The sequence below is a fragment of the Brachycentrus maculatus genome, unplaced genomic scaffold (genome assembly GCF_059751285.1).
Source record: "Brachycentrus maculatus isolate JH-2025_06_01 unplaced genomic scaffold, ASM5975128v1 h1tg000748l, whole genome shotgun sequence".
NCBI lineage: Eukaryota > Metazoa > Arthropoda > Insecta > Trichoptera > Brachycentridae > Brachycentrus > Brachycentrus maculatus.
The window spans coordinates 195,512-213,722 of record NW_028281479.1 but is presented as its reverse complement, the minus strand read 5'-3'; the positions used below and the strand labels follow the sequence as shown (position 1 = coordinate 213,722).

Genomic DNA, 18,211 nt, shown 5'->3' with positions numbered 1-18,211 from the left:
AGATCTGCAGATGCGGATCTTGTAAATGAACGGCTTTCACCCACCTCTGATGCTGCATACAGGGCGTCTGTCCCACAATTAGTGCACTGCGGATGTTGAATTAAAGGTTGGGCAGGCGCTTTATGACGCATGTACCGCTGTATACAAATTATGACACGACCGGGAAAAGCGCTATCCCCGGTTAAGTCCCGCTTCCCGTTTGCTTAGTAATTTTAATAATAGAGGGAGTGAGTAACGATATCCTTTATTAGTTTATTTCGCGCAATGACAAGTCCGTCGCATCACATGCAGTGCGCCCATTTTCTGCATACAATTATCATTCTGGAGGCAATTATCAAGTGTATATTTTGGAAATCGCCCAAATAATATTAAAGTTAATTAAATGGCGACTAAAACAGTCACGATCACAATTATTTATTTCTTCAAGTATTTCCCATTAAATATCTTTCGTTCCCAGGTCCCATTAAATATATTTCAATATCAATATTATTCATTATATCAGACCCTGGATTGATCATGCTATGGTTGAGATGTCAATTTAAAGGTGAAACAAAGAATTTGTTTAAATAAAGTTTGAAGAAAATGTTATTTCAGGATCTCCTAAAAAATATATGCGAAATAATTCAGAATGAATCTCACTTATATTCAAACGGAATAACCTAAATAAATACATCATCGATTCCTCAACTGTTTTCGCAAAAATTACTTTACAAATGTGTCGAAAACCTTGCCGGTATGTGGAAGGACCTAAAACCATTGCATATACTTGTACAATAATTAAAAAAGGTTTCAATAATTAATGCAATATGGATGTCCAATAATGGGCAGAATTGTGAACGTTGCACAAGGGTATGAAGTGATCGTTTAAGCCAGCCAAACGCCAGGTCGTAAGCCCCGAGATCTCGGACTTTATTATTCTTTTATTGAAAAAGGGAAGAACGATACGTGTTTCATTTCAAGTTGAAACACATTTAAAAATATATATATTTCATTTCCATATACAAGTACCTGGAGCGCAAGGAACACCTTGCCTTCTTATAATTAGCGATAAAATTAAGTACATAAATCGAAATAACTGTTTCATTAATACTTCTAAAAATTTTATGACCATGCTAATTGGGAAGTGAACTGCAGCCAACCGGTCGAGAACGTTTAATAGTAGTTTGTGCAGTATGTCTAGACACATTAGCAATTATCGATTGTAATATTTCGGGACAGTGAGACAATATAAGTAAAAGTAGGTCAGAGTAACCAAATAGGTATTTCAAGAAAAAAACTTATTTTAAATGGCAACCTAATTTAAAATCTAACCCGTGACTTTATATGGGGTCGCACGACGTCAGTCATTAACTGAGACTAAGGTAAGTACTGAATTCTTAAAGATAAATTATTATTTTCACTTACTAGTCTGATGATGTCACGAAAGCGATGAAACCTGTAAAATTAATTAGTAAAAAATCGACAACCTTACAATCCTACTTGCATACGAGCCTCTAAAATAGAGTCTTTGCGAGTAATTCCTTAAAAAATAACAAATAAAAAATATCGATGAAATATGTAGAAAAATCCTTCCCCTTAAAACCTCGCTGGACTGCAGTTACAAAGTTAGCAGTAACAGCCGAACGAATCACTCGACATTCCGTGGTTAGTTATAACATAGTATAAATTTAAATTGAATAATAACAAATTCATCACAGGGGAGTTTCGATGAGTAAAGAACAATACATAGTGTAGTGTAGTGTAGTCTAGTGTGGTCCCAGGGGGTCCATTCATCAGCCGCCGCGACAGGAACTGCGACCGGGACACGCTACCGACTACCTAGTATTTACAAGTACAGTCAGTAACTTTATACGACCGTTTAATATAGTGCATAATAATAATGCAATAAATACTAGCACGCCTTGAACTGGGCACGAATGTCTTCATTGCACCCGTTCTGCGTTATTAGTTTATGCCACATCAAATGTCACGATGCATTTTTCTTATGAAACCACAATATGTGTTAATACAATCGCCAAGTCTGATTGAGTATGGACAAAGCAGTAAAATTTCTTAATTCACGTATAATTTTGTCTATAAAATTTACATTTTGTGTGTAACTTGTACGAGTATTTCGCAAATGTGTCTCGTATGTGAAAAGTAGGCACGAATTTTCCGACGTATAAAAAATTAAGTAGATTTGACTAGGTGATTTGATAAATTACACGTAGGCGTATATATAAAAAACTAACTAACTAACTAACCATCACGCCGCTTCCCCGCAGGGGTAGGCAGAGAGAATCGAACGCCACACCACTCTGTCTTTGCAAACATTCTTTGCCTCTTCTACATTCATGCATCTCCTCATACATACCCGACGATTATTATGACTCCTGACCCGGCCGCTTTCAAGTATTTGACATACCTGATTGTGCCAAGTTTTCCTCGGTCGTCCTCTGCTTCTTTTTCCAACTACATTCGCTCCATAAATTTGTTTAACCGTCCTTTCTTCACTCATACGCTCCACATGTCCAAACCATCTCAACACACCTTTCTTAATTTTATCGATAATGCTTATCTCAGCCTTACATTCTTTCCTTATTTCATCATTCGAACATCTATCAAACATCGTTTTGCCACACATTCGTCTGAGGGATCGCATTTCGACTGCATTCAGTCTGCTTTCATCCTTCTTTTGCCAACTCCATGCTTCGCTTCCATACATAAGGGTTGGAACCAGAACTCCATTGTGTACTGCCAGTTTAGCTTCCGCTGATAGATTTTTATTTGCTAAAACTGATTTTAGTGCACCATTCACTCTGTTCCCAGCATTCACTCTCCTTTCTATGTCTTTATCAATCTTTCCATCCCTAGAAAACATACTACCCAAATATATGAAATCATCTACCTGTTCCAAAATCTCCCCATTTACCAATATTTCACACTCAGATCTACATTCATCTCTTTCAAAAACCATGATTTTGGATTTGCTAATATTCATCAATAAATCACTTTCCTTGCACACATTATACACTTTTGTCACCAACGTTTGCAGGTCTTCTTTGCTATCGGCAAGAAGAACAGCGTCGTCAGCATATAAAAGGCAACAAACGGTCAAATTATTCATTCTTGCTCCAATATTTAAACCTTTCAGCTCTTTCACGCAGTTATCCATGTAAAGATTAAACAGCCAAGGCGACATTACACATCCCTGTTTTACACCTTTAGAGATGTCAAACCAGGATGAAAAAGAGCCATTTACCCTAATGCATGCAGTGCTATCCTCGTACAAGGATGCAATGCCTTGGATGAGTTTACTGCTTACTCCATACTCAGATAACACCTTCCATAACTTCATTCTATCAACGCGGTCATACGCTTTTTGCAAATCCACAAATGCGCAGAAAAGCTTTTGGTTCTTTCCCAAAAACTTTTCTGTTATATCGCGCAAGGCAAAAATTTGATCCTCTCCCATTCATAAATCCACTCTGAACATCCCACACTATATATATATATATAAAGATTATATATAAAGATTTGGAATTTATTAAAAGTAAACTTTACACATGTATTTTTCATTTAAGTTTTAAATGTTTAGCACCACTGTTTCTCAAAATTTATTACGACACATGTTTCTATTCATTCCGCATCATTTTCGAGTACCGTATAAGATGCAGAATGCATCGGAAACTGATGCGGAATGCATTGAAACACGTGTCACAATAGATTTTGAAAATAGTGGTACTTATCGAGTAAAATTGAAATTAAAAATGGATAAATATTACCACAAACTGCTGAATCAATTCATGAAATTTACACAGGCATTTTTTTTAAGCCGAATAAAATTTGTTTGGAAATCCCACTTGAGCAGTAAATAGAGTTCTCCGATCACGCCATACCATAGTTCATGACGGAAAATAGAAGATAAAGAATATTTAAAACGATTTCTAATAGCAAGCGACCGCAGTATGCACGAAGAGAGAGCGCTGAAATATCGCTGTTGGGGTAGGAGGAAAACATTCCGCCCCTAAAAGTATATTTGTACGTCTGCAAACAATGCCTGCTGGACGTAAATGCGTTTGAAATATTAACGGGAGACGAAAAATTACGGCTATTAGAATTTCAATTTCGGGCTCCGAAACATTGTAACGACTGGAGCTCCGGCAACTTCGCAGCAGTAACGATTATGGCGAGAAATGTTAAAGACGAGAGTTGTTCGTGGACGACCGGATCTCAATACCCCGTTCTGTTTCGAGCGACTCGAATGACAGGATCTAAATTTTGAGTCAATCTCATTCACTCACGCTGATCTGTTCACTGATTTATAGACAAATTACGGATCTATGAGCTAAAAATGAATCGCACAAAGAAATTGGGAAAAATAAGGCTTCAAGATAGCGAAATTTTAACCCGACTTTTTGTACCTTTGCCTCACAATTTACCAGTGAATCGGATAATAATCTATGTTTTTTACCCTGCGTACGACGAGACGTCCATGTTTAATTGATCCGGTCTTTATGAACGAATAATTTGAGTCCTACAGATCCACTGATGCTGATATTTCGATTGACCGGAATTGCCCACCTCTATTTACGAAGAAGCGAAACTTTTGCCGGCGAATATCTTACTCGAGTTCCACTAGCGCCGGGTTATATCGCTACTAACTAGACACGTGTACAGAAATATACAGCGCTAAAAGTCATAAAGTATAAAGGAAACGTGCCCGAAGTGTGTTTTACTACTGGTAACTTGATATTCCTCCGCACCGTAACCGAATCAAATATTTATGACGGAAAAGTTATGAAAAGAAAATTAAATTATCTAATCCCCGCGATTCACGTTCGAGCGTGTCGCGTGCCGTTTTACTCATTTGCCGTAAACTGGCGTATGGAAGCGGACTCGAGGATGGGGGCTTATGTCTGCTCGGAGGTGAGGAGCCCACTCCACCGCGAGGGGGCAACCAGGAGTGCCGGAGCGGCCGCCATTAGAGGAGAGTGCCTCGAGCCGCGAAGGGGGCGCTTACCAACTATAGCAAACTGCGCCCCGACATACGGTACAAAAAATTTTGTTTTTTTTTTTCCATCTGATCCGTGACAACGTGTCGTCGGATCGTCGAGGGGGCTTTCTATCTGAATTTACCGGGAGCGTTGTGAAAATAATTCCAGCTTTAGTAGAAATGTCTGGAAGAACAATGGATCATTATTCCCGCGGAGGTGCTCAACAATACCGGGATCCCATAACTTCGGCTGGACGGTGATGTGGAAACTACACACACACTCGTAGGCACACACTGAACATATACTTACTGTACGTAGTTGTTTTTGGAACAAGTTGGTAAGAGAATAAAATTAATCAAAAAATATATAAATACATAGGGTCCTGAAACTATAAAATATGTATTTTATGACTTGGCGTTTATTTTGTAGAACTCCATATTTATACTTTTAATATTAAAATCAAACGCTGATACTAAAAAAATTTAAATCATTAAAAAAAATCTGTGACGATTGTTTCGCCTTATTAGGGCATTCTCAAACCAATGTTATTAGTTTGAGAATGTCCAAACAAAAGGAAATAATTTTCAGTTTTTTTTTTTATTTGGATAAATCTATTCATAAATTATTCAACTCGACGCTGTCTTAACTCGAACGTGATTATATCAAGACTGGGTGATCATCCATGCTCTCCAGATATAGAAGTGGAATATGTTTGATGGGACACATATGACGCAAATGAATAAGGGCAGGACGAAGGATAGTAATATCCTAGTAATATTCTAGTAATAGAATATAGGAAGGGAAATGAAGAAGGAATAGTAGGCAATATAGGAGAGGGAAAAGAAAATAGCGTAAATAAAATATTATAATCGTTGGAACGTGAATAGTTGGCTCTTTGGCTAATAAGCTTGCCGACCGCTGGCCCAACCAACTGAATCACCCTTCATTAATTATCAGAAGGTAAAGATGTAGTATTTACCAACTCAAAATATGATATATAATGGAAAGATAAGCACTCACACCTAATTTATATTTTAAAGTAAGGAAATCAATACCTCACTCTAAGTAAGTTCTGTTATTATTTGCGTACAAATAGAGCAAAGTTACTTTACGTCGAAGAAATGCCGATCAGCAGTGGGTATTCTATTAACGAATAGTAATTTTGTTAAAGGCAAAATAGAAGATCTACGAGGTTTGGGCAGAAGACAGATCTCCTGGCTCCGGAATATGCGAGATTGGACGGGGATCAGAACCGTCGAGGCACTTTTTAGAGCTGCCCAAGACAAGGAAAATTACTCTCAAGTGATAGTCGACGTCAGGAGGGTCTAACATGACACGCACAGAAGAAGAAGAATTGTGTTATCTCGTGAGTATTGGCATTTGCCTTGATCCATCGCCCTGGAGAGGCATCACGCGTGCCATCTAACCGAACTATCAGATATCTCGACACGCTCCGCGAATAAAGTCCTATGTACAAAGGGGTGAACTACAGAAGACCGTTTTGGAGATCAAGAATCAAGATCAAGATATCTTTTATAGATTACAATAATGAGTTACATGCAGAAATATATAAAACTTAAAATTTTTGCACGGTGACCAATATTTCGTTATCTAGTTTTTCCCGGTTTATAAATTTGTTTTGGCCCTTTCTGCTCTGATAAGTCCACCTCCGTAATGTAGTGGTAAGGGCGTTTCGATTTCCAGGAGAGCCAAAATATTCTATTGTTCATACCGAGTGATACACTCCAAAAAGTAACATCACCCTGACGCGTACCTAAAGCGCAGGACTCATCGCATTGCATTCACGTGACTTACGATCAAGATAACACTTTAGATGCAGTGCTATATTCATCAGTGAATGCGGATAATTTCGTCAGTAAATTTGAATATTTCAATGAGAAATGTCTACCTACCAAAATGGTATCACACGATTTCTATTTTATTTTTTTAAAGTATCTTTTATCCTTGTTACATTAATTGAATCGACAGTCACTTCGTAGTAATATCTACATTTTTTTTAATTTAAGTTTTACTTGGTAAATACTACATATTCAAACACCGTAACGGTGTTAGAAAATGATGCGGAATGCATCGAAACACATGTCACAAAGTTTTTAAGAAATAATGGTATTTACCAGGTATTTTTCAACATTTTTTACTAGGTGAAAATGTCAAAAAAAAGACAAATCAAACGGGATTTATGAAGTGTAAATTTTATTCAAATGTCAATCATTATAAGGCACCATTACTAGACACGTTTACGAATAGTTTATAGTAATCATCACTAATGTACATATATCCAATGAGTCACTTCTGCGTTTTTGACATAGACGACATTATTCGTTAGGCGTGTCGGTCTGACTACGCGCGTACTATGGTGTCATCCGAAGCATGTAGGACATATGGAGAGATGGGCGAAGGTGATGGTGGCGGGGGTGGGGGTGTGGGGGGAAGGAGGCGGCTGTGGCAGGATATTGAGAATCTCACATTTAAAAAGAAATAGTGTCGCTTAATATGACAGAAAAGTTATTGCTTAAAATATATTGAATTTATTGTTCATATATAAATATTTAAATTGTGTTTAGTCATTTGATACATTTTTACATTTTTTGTAATGTTTTTTTTTAAACTAACTAATTATCACGTCGCTTTCCCGCAGAGAGAATAGAACGCCACACTACTCTGTCTTTGCAATCTTCGCCACTTCCACATTCATGTATATCTTCATACATACCAGCCGATTGTCCCGACTCCTGACCTGACCACTTTCAAGTATTTGACATACTTGATCACAACAAGTATTTTTCGGTCTTATTCTTCTTCTTCTGTTCCTATTTCCAACAACATTCGCCTCATAAATTTGTTTTACTGTTTTTATTTCACTCGTTTGTTCTACATGTCCAAACCATCTCAACACACCTTTATTAATTTGATCGATAATACTTATCTCAGCCTTGAATTCATTCCTTATTTCAACATTCGAACATCTATCACATCGTTTTGCCGCACATTCTTTTAAGGGATCGCATTTCGACTGCAATCAGTCTATTTTTTCTTTCGGATTTATTATTATTCGAGAAAATCGTTTAACCGTTATTTTTCACGGCAAATCGAAAGTCTATTGTGATAACGAATAGTTGAAATAATATTACACGACGCGACGGTACAATCACACCAGCGAGCCGTTTGATCTATATCGAGTCGAATCAGCAATAGCGCCTTAATGCGGCACCGGAATCACCGAGGGATACAATATTCCTTTACTGAATGGGGAAATATGAAAAGTAATGTGGGGAAATAAAGTGACTCGGCGCTTCCGATTCCCCGTTCCGTCCATTGTAAAATGTGGATTCAATGGAACAGATAAAGATGTCTAACGCCACGTGTTACACGAGTCCACCTGCGCTACGCTCCCCCCACCCCCACCCCCCACCCCGCACCTCGAGGGTGGCCGAGGATGAGAGATGGACAAAAACACGAAACTTGAAACGAAGGGATGAACTTCGTAAAGGGTTATTTAAACGTTGGCACGGATTATTTCAAGATGACGCTAAATTTTATTAAGATATATCGCACCTAGAAATGGATATTTTAAGCGTACATATTGTTTTTTTATTATTTTTTAAAATTATTACTTGTGGGTATCAATCCTCACAAATAATGAATTTCCCAGTAGCTTTTATAATCAACTAATACAAGCATACACGAGTACAGGTATGCAACCACGAGTGCCCTAGTTGTTGTTGCTATTCTTCTTTTCCTCCGTTTTCTTTCCAATATACAGTAAGTTATGATTTTCAAATGTTAAATAATCCGGTTAGGTTATGTAAAATAACCCCGTCAGGATCTTACATGCATAGATAATGTGTAAAATAAATTGTCTCTGCTAAATAAAAGATATCTCAATTTAACCACAGATGACTCTACTATAGTCAGTCTGTAAAGTGACACGAGATTAATGATATATGTATGTAGGAGTTCCAAAAATTTTAGTAGAGCGGTTATCAATCATGGTGAATGTTGCACGTGTGTAAAGTGATCGCTTAACCACCCTGTGACAGGTCATAAGCCCTGTAAATACCCCGGACTTCCATATTCTTCTTCATTTAGGTTGAGATGTCAAAAATGTACATCATTCACCCTAAACTCATTCATTGACGTCATCTGTATTACGTCAAATACATTTCACTTTGTATTGTAAAATGTGCCCTCGGCACGGGAAAACACTGTGAGGGTTGTTGTAATTTGTAATTATGTGTACGGTGAAATAAAAATTAAAATGAATTTTTCAAAAAGAATATCTACTAAGGAAAAACGAAATTAATCCTGACCCTAGAAAATGATGTGCAAAAACCTGTGCGGGTCCAGAGGGACTAGGGCTAGGCAGGGCCGGCGCGAGACGTCCTCCGCAGGCCCTCCCACGGCCCGCCATCCATCATGCCCGGGAACGTCTTATTACTGTCACGAGGACACATTATGATAATACCCTACGAAGTTTCTCCTCGTCGAACGGTAAGACGTTTCCAATAACGCGAGAGATACAAAAAAAACATGTCGATTATATTAGGTACTTGTGATATATGATAGGGTAAAATGTGCAGTAATTAACCATTGCCAGTAACTGATCGTGATTTTTCCTCACCACAATTTTAAGGAACTAAAAACACTGGTGTACCGTGGTGATTAGTTGGTGTGCCGCGGAAAAAAGTCTGGTTTTGTAAAAATAACACAATCGCTCCAAAATTTTGATTGCCTGTGCTTAGTTAAGTAGACTCACATTTCGCATTAAACATATAGCTCACTCCTTTCAAGAACGTCATAAATAAATAAAAAAAGATTTTTCAGGAGAACGTTTTTAAAGTTTAAAAATACAATGTATTAAAAATAAATAATATCAAGCCACTTGTTGAACTTTTTACTGTGCAACAATTTTTTTTAGGTAAAATCTGAAAGTTTTTTCTCCATTTGAAAAATATTTGGTATATTTAAAAAAAAAAATAAAAAAATACCTTTTCTTCAAAATGCAAAAATAACACTTTCTGCCCTGAAGCGGGTAAATATTAAGTTAAAAATATGCCTCTTTTGCTGGGATATAGTACATTTTCTGGGCATTCCGAAAACATGCACAAGTGAAAATTGACGATTTTTTATTTATGACGTTCTTGAAAGGAGTGAGCGATATGTTAAATATGTTACCATAATATGGTAAATATGCACCTCTGAAATTTCTGAATTTGGTAGGTGTACCTTGAATAGAAAAAGTTTTCGGAACACTGCCCTAGCCGATGCCACCATTCTTCTTTTTCTTTTCTATAGTAATTACTATTCCTCGTCCATTTCCTTTCCCAAAAGCAGTAATGTCCCTCATTTTATTACACTTACGCCGTTTACATCCCATCAATCATATTCCACAATACCTGCGAGTTTATTTTTAATTTATCAAAGCCAAATTAAAAATTACAATAACCTGCCCTCACTGACTTTTCCCGTGCCGAGGGCTCATTTTGCAATGTTTATTTATAAAATTATATTAAAGAAAATTGATTATGACATGCAATCGAATACTAATGGTCACCAAATTCGATATAGTCACCAAATGCGATATAGTCACCACAAGTTAAAACTGCATCGGTTCGATGAAAATTTAAGTATGCTGCATGTCGATAACTATCGCCAACATCTCAGATTGAGTTGCAGCCTCCATTATAAGGGCCGCAATGTGATCCAAAACGTCTACAAGTAGCGCTAGCTCCAAAAAAATCATTTGAATATGGCGAAAATATTTTTTTAAAGATTACAAATCCAACAAAGAAACATGTTCATGGATAAATAAAAAAACTACTTTTCAAGCCCAAATTGTAACAACCAAAAATTTGGTGTGTTTGATACATAAATCTTTGGATATGACGTGTTTTACAATGTTTGGCATAATCCCATTACATAAAACAAGATTCGCCTATCCGAATATACAGCGACCAATCTGTTATCTGTCCACTGACCGTGTCTGTGTTCCCCTACACCCTACACTAAACCCTACACCCTACACCCTACACACGGCACTTTATGGTATATGCATCGCGCTTTTAGCCCAGAGCTTACACCAACCTTAGTAAATATACAGGGAGCAGAGAGTGGTATTTACGGGAACACGATCCGATCCACGGTATGGAGTACACAGCGCGCTTGCATTTCCTTCTACTGGTCTTTTTCAACAGGACAGAATTGAAAAAAGGCAAAGAGCCCTTTGAAAAATCGGAATTCAAACGGAATGTTTTTTAGTTGCCAATTAAGACATTTATTTCAAAAACGAGGATGAAAAAAGTATCACGCGAATCTAAAATAATCTTAAATTTTAAGAATTTACATAATCTAGTGAGAAAATGAACAAAAAAATACACAGATTTCAGGAAAAACGTAGATCTCTCGTAGAAAAACCAGTCCAAAATTAGTCAACTAATCAAATATTTTATAAAAACCGTAACCCTTAAATAGGAAATGCTCTTATTAATTGATATGGCAGCCACTTTGTGGTAATATCTATCCAGTTTTTAAAGTTTTACTTGGTCAATACCACTATTTATAAATACACAATAGAAACCATTGTAAATACACATTAGAAATAGTATTCACCAAGAAAAACTTAAATAAAAAATAAGGTTATGGTAATAAATATTATACTGTTGTTAGCATCATTGAATTGCACAAAGAAAATTGAGTAAACTATAGATTGTTTTCAGCTATGACTCAGTATATAAGCTATTTTCATTACTATTCGTACATCTAACATACATAATGATGCTAACATTTTATTTTTTGAGAAAGATATTTTTAAACACAAGTTTTACTTGCTAAATATCAATATTTATTCATATTAATGTGACACGTGATTTGATGCAGTCCGCATCGTTTTCAAACTACGGTGTTTAAAAATGTTATAATAGATTTTAAGAAATAGCCGTATTTACCAAGTAAAACTTCAATAAAAAATGAATAGATATTATCACAAAGTGACACCCGAATTAATTAATAAATATGTTTTATTTTATTAAAGCAGTACAAATATTGGCATAGTTTCTCTGCGACCCTGTGGTGTACGGTATTATTATGTTCGCATACTGGCTGTATGAGTACCTACTGGTATATGACACGAGCCAATTATACCGGCTCGGATGATCAATGCGCCGCGCTCTATGGGACGCGGGACGCGGGACACGGGACACGGGACTCGGGACTCGGGGTTATGATTAATCATATAACCAATAATATTGGAAAGAGAAATTCTAATATTGGCGCAACTAAAATAGCAAAAGTTATTCAAACCGTATTTCAAATATACTGAAACATTTTAGTTTGCGAAATTGAAGAGTTTCAGACCTTTCTATAAATTTTACTCTATTAAGTATCCTAAAATAGGATTTATCTTACTGTAAGGAAATGTCTTAAATTTAATTAAATCTCTACTCTAGAGCATACTGTTATATGAAAGCAAAACGTGGACTATCGGGCAGGCAGAACGGGGGCGGCTGGAGGCGTTTGAGATGTGGTGCTACAGGCGCATGTTGGGAATTCATTGGTCGGAACATGTAGAGAATGAGGTTTTAAGCAGGGCTGGGGAGTCTAGATACTTATTAAATAAATTAACACAAGAGCGAGCCGAATGGATAGGCCATAATACAAGACACCTAGGCCTGCATCTTATGATAGCAGAAGGCATGTGCGAAAGTACAAAATATAGAGGATGATCCGCTTAACCTATGTACATGGACCAGATTATCTCCAACATGCGTTGTGGCGGGTACGCCGAGTTGAAGAGACGAGCGGAGAATAGAGTAGAGAGGAAAGGAGTCTAACCATGAAAGAAGATAAGTAATCCACGAATAGATTCAATCACATAGATTGTAAACCAAATGATTATTTTAATTGAAGAAAATGTAAAGGTGATTCACAAAAAAGTACACTAACGGCGAGAAAAAATAAATACAAATTATGATCAGACTAAAGTATCAAGCGAAGGGAAGCCTGTCAGAACAGAAAATCTTTGATGTTCGTTTGAAACCGGATATTAAATCTTCTCACCTATTTCCGTTTATTCATGTTGGCTGAAATCATTACTATTCCGGCAAAAGGTGATATCACGAGAAAAAAACATTTCGGGATACGTTCAAGAATTCAAAGTATTAATGTGAAATTTCAACACACATCATTTTACTATAGATCCAGCAAAATACAGCTTAAACTTTTATCAGATACATCGATACACAAAAGTCGAAGATAGAAGAGGGTTAGCTAGAACATCCTTATTTGTTAATTCAAATAAAAAAGGTCCAAATATATCATAAATTGAATAAATTATTTCAAAAACAGTCCAATATTAGTAGCTTTCGTACCTACTCGGATTCTCGTAGAATTTCGATATTGTTCAACATTTTCGTGTTTTTTCACTTTTTTCAAGATTGAAATCAAATCACTTTTATCTCAGGTCACAAACACTATTAAAACAACAAGATCTAGCGGTCCATTCATCGACCACGACATTTTGGGTGCGTCCAAATCATTGTTCACAAATCTGCGTCTCTCAACTCAGGAGTTATTTTTACATTTTGACATCTCCACAAAGATGAAGAAGAATATGGAAGTCGGGGTATTGATAATTAATAATATACAGGGCTAATCATAAATCTCACGACGCTTCATGTTTTAGTTCACGGCAGCCATCTATTTACATCTAGAGACCCTTTTATTTTTTATATGTATGCTAGATTTTAACCGGATTGTTTTACACAGAATTGTGAATGTTACACGTGTGTAAAGTGATCACACTTAACCAGCATATGATAAGTCATGAGCCCTGTAAATATCCAGACTTACATATTCTTGTTCATCTATGTTGAGATGTCAAAACACATTAATCGATTACTTTAAATTTTACAAAAATTGCCATTTTTCGAAGATGGCGAGTGCTGAGCGCATAGAACAACCGTGTTTCGGGGAATACGACTACACTTACCATGGCTTGATTTGAGGATAGCCTCTCCGGAGCCATATCTCGCCACACGACCACGTCCAGATTGTCCAGTGGTAGTGTGGCCACTCCCGAACTCGACCTCCTCGGGACTCAGCCTCTCGCAGCGCACGATTCTGACGCCCTCGCTGTCGTCCGCGCTGTCCACATTTCTGCAGCTGAATCTGAATATGGCTCCCAAGTAGGCGCACAACTTCCTTCTGCTGTTGGGCATATCCGAGGCACTTCCGAATGTGTTGTTGTCTTTTCACGTCACACTACCGCAACCGTCGAGCGAGAACCGAGCTGACATTTTGATAGCTTTTTCTTATTTGCATGTCCTTAAATGGGTGCAAACTGTAATCCGTGTAATGAATAAAAGATCTGTTTTAACCAAGTTCGAATTGCAATATATCGAAGAATCACGATTTTAAAAACACGTAACGATCTAAATAAACGATACTTAAATTTTTTAATTTAAGTTTAACTTAAACAGTGGTATTTGCCAAGTAAAACTTAAATTCAAAATGTGTAGTTGTTACCACAAAGTAACTGCCGAATCAATTAATGAGACATTAAAAATGTTTACAATATTTTGAGTGTGTCCAAATTTTTGTTAAGAAATGCTGGATTCGCTTTATTTTTGAATTACCTAACGTCCAAACAGAGGTTTAAAAAAAAGTAATTGTTAAAATTCAGCCACAGTTTATGCAACACCGCTTATCGTTTAGGCTTCATCTTTATAAGTTTTACAGTCTATACTTACTTGTGAACAGTGGCGTACTCCGAGAGTCGGTGGGTAAGATGGTACTACTTAGTAAGGTAGGTTATTACTGGCCACCTTAGTGCATGACAGAATCTAAATAAATTTCATTTTAAGGGATATATTAAGGGATCTGAACAAAATTGTCGGGAGACTACACGAGGGAATAAAACAAAACTAATGTTTAACAACGTGATATGTGATTTATATACCATATTAATATATAGATATTCAGAAAATAAAACTCGGGCGCAAACTTTTGCGAAAATTTATTAATACTGTATTCATATCGCAAATTTGTTTAAAATAAGCCAAGGAAAGTTACGTGGAAGTTTAGGTAGCTGTTAATTAACCTATTTCAACTTTTGGTTTAAATATTTTTGTAGTTAACTTGTATTTTATAACTCAATTCGTTTCCACGCGGTAAAAGGCCGAACGAAATGAGTTTATAACACGTTTCTTAGCCAGGAATTATCAAACAAACCTCGTTTATCAAAGCCTAGTATGGCAAATATAATAATACCATGTAAACACTAAATTTTGCACGATATTACCAGCAGATAACGTTTGAACTTAGATCATATTATCAGCTCATTTTATCAGTGCTACTAAATCTTACTTGTTTTACAAAATAGTAAAAAAAAACGTTCATAGAGACTGTAATATAAATAGAAATACGGTACAAAGTATATAATCTAAAACCTAGAAATGTACATTTCTAACGCTAGAATCATGGGTCCTTTGGTATTTGATCAGCGATATGTGTAAAACATTCCGAAATTTGAATTTGTGATTGTCAATCATAAATGGTGAATGTTACACATGTATAAAGTAAACACTTAAACCAACCTAACCAGATCGTCAGCCCTGTAAATGCTTAGACTTCCATCTTGTTCTTCATCTATGTTGAGATGTCAATCGAGTTTATTCATATTTTAAAATTACGAGCTTTGAACTCAAACCAATTTCAGTACCTACTTACATACACAATCTGAATAGTATTATTATGAAAATCAAAATAACTTTATGATATTTATTTATTTTGACTGCAGTAACAACTGCTTTGACCTGCAAGGTTATTTTATTAATATAAGTGTATTTTTAAAGCTTAAAACGAGCCTTTGTTTTCTGTTTTCAGTATTTGGTCTAACCAATTATTTTGTAATTCAACGAAGTAAATATCACATAGGTGGAAGATTAATTTATAATGAATTCCGAAAGATTTTTCTTTTACAAACATAAATCACCCGCTGTTTAAAAGTGAGATAGGAATTTCATCGCCTAATGAGGAAGAAGAAATGAAAATGCAACCGAACGATATGGATTCAAAAATTATCTCCAACCATCTCGCGATGATGGATGTTATTTCTGGAAAATTCCTCTTTTGGCTGCGGGACTTTTTCTACGCACTCGGGAAATAACTCATTACTCACTAAGCGACGAAATGAGAATTGGCGAAATGGATGAACATCAACCGCAGGCACTGGCTTTTCGAAAAGTGGAGGATGCCTTGTTTGTCACTGCAAAGAGAATTAAAATGTTTGCGTCCAAAACATTATTCAACTCTTTTTTGGACGGCAAAAAAACGCATGTTTTATGGTTGCATCCGCTTTTTTAAACATATTACGTACGCACATAACAGCGAAAATATATGTACTTGGTAAATAGCACTATTTCTTCAAATCTATTGTGACACGTGTTTTGACGTATTCCGCAAAACTTGTGAATATTGTTTGAAAATATATATTCCTTAAGCGTATGCACAAAAAGTTTTTTTTATAAATATTGATGATGATAATTTTTTCCAAAACATTTTACCTTAAAACAACCGTTCATATGTTCGATGTCAGTCACACGAGACCATAAAATGGACACTACAATGCAGTCCGAAACACAAGTAGCTTAAAATATACGGTATTAAAACATGTAAAAACACAACAAAATCCTAATTTCAAGCTGTGTAAAACGAAATAATCAAATTTGTAATTATTGAAAAATATAAGTTTAAACTCTAACATAAATTTAGTTGGTCAAAAAATTTGCCAGTTTTGAAAAGCGTATATACCTAATAAACAACAATTTCTTCACGATTTATTTCTTCCAACTATAAATATTATAGTGATTTTTTGTCAAAACTCAACCCAAACTAATTATTAAAAATTGATAGGTTTAGATCTCGAATAAGCTAGCTGGGTTCGTTTTTTACCGGAAAAGTAATTTGGGTTCAATATAACGTCGCATTCAACCAACCCTGTGTCGTTTCGTCATGCGTTTCTTATGTACAATTAGGTGTGGATAATTAAATGGAAAAAGTAAACGAAGACACTAATCTTCAAATCCCTTAAAATATAAGACTAACTAAGCAAAAACTCTTAAGAGATCAAGATTTTACCGTTCACCTTTGTTTTTTCTCAGCCCGTGTTATTAAAGCTTATTTTTTACGAGGCAAAATAAATCATAAGAAAAGGCCGTCGCCATATTTAATCCTAGATAAATCTTTCGAAAACGTTAAATTTTATTTGTGTTTTTTTAAGATTGAAAAATCTCACCCGAACAGGAGAAAAACACAAACCGTGTCGTGCGGGGGCAATTCATCATGTCTGGTGGGATGGCTCCACACCCCGACGGGTGTCGATATCGCGAGGGTCGCCTTCACCCCTCACCACCACCCTCATCCCCTTGCCACACTATTCCTCACTATACTCGAGGCTCCAGACGTAATACTTTCATGTCTGCACTTAGCTTTTAAGCTCAGTCACTTCGGAAAGAAAACATACTTGTTAGACCCCGTTTCCATACAACCGTTGCTCAATAACATAACTAAATTCACGTCATAACGATTTGATTTATTGCTCACTTCGTACTTTACGGCGAACGTAATTCGAGAAAAAAAATGAACGCCGATTCAAACTGTGACAACGGACAAATATTTCAATATAAATTCAAATATGAAATTAAATACAAAATACGTACTTAAATACGTGTACCTGGTCTTATCGACAGTTTAGCAACACCCAAGCAAGGCGAAACAGCTGTTACAAAAGTAAATAAATTTAGTAAAATCATAAATCGTGTTTTGATTTATATTGATAATAATATCAGACGTTAATGAGTTTGACGCCCATGGCCGAAAATATGCCATTTGATTACTTTTATATAATAAAAATTATGTAGGTAATTTAGATAAGCGCCCTTGAGGTAGTATTTCACGAAAATTACGCTAAAATTATACAAACTTAGTATATTTCACAAAATAGTGAATATTTCACATAATTTATTTTGATAGTTTGGATAAGATTTATGGCCGGAAATATACAGTGCATATTTTAACATTCCGAAGTCCGGCATAATAAAACAACATTTCTTTTTATCCTAACATCCCCTTTTACCATTGCGTCCCGGTCTAGGACTATTTTTGAGATTCTAGGAGCATAAAGGAACAACGATAATGGAAGACGTTCGAGTATCTCC

At 36.1% G+C, this 18,211-nt stretch overlaps 1 protein-coding gene across 5 annotated transcripts in view; it reads right to left on the bottom strand.

Annotated features, from left to right (window-relative positions):
- The window catches only part of LOC148300339 (atypical protein kinase C-like), a 114,732-nt gene that overhangs the window by 83,547 nt on the left and 12,974 nt on the right, over positions 1–18,211 (bottom strand). Inside the window, exon 1 of one of the 5 annotated variants that reach the window (XM_088274932.1) lies at positions 17,290–17,353. The exons of 3 other annotated variants lie outside the window; for them this stretch is intronic. In XM_088274932.1, the coding sequence (XP_088131058.1) occupies positions 17,290–17,338 (49 nt within the window). In that variant the 5' untranslated portion in view covers positions 17,339–17,353. Of the gene's footprint in view, positions 1–13,983; positions 14,228–17,289; positions 17,354–18,211 lie in introns of those variants that run through there. One more of the 5 variants, XM_088274930.1, reaches the window with a different exon arrangement.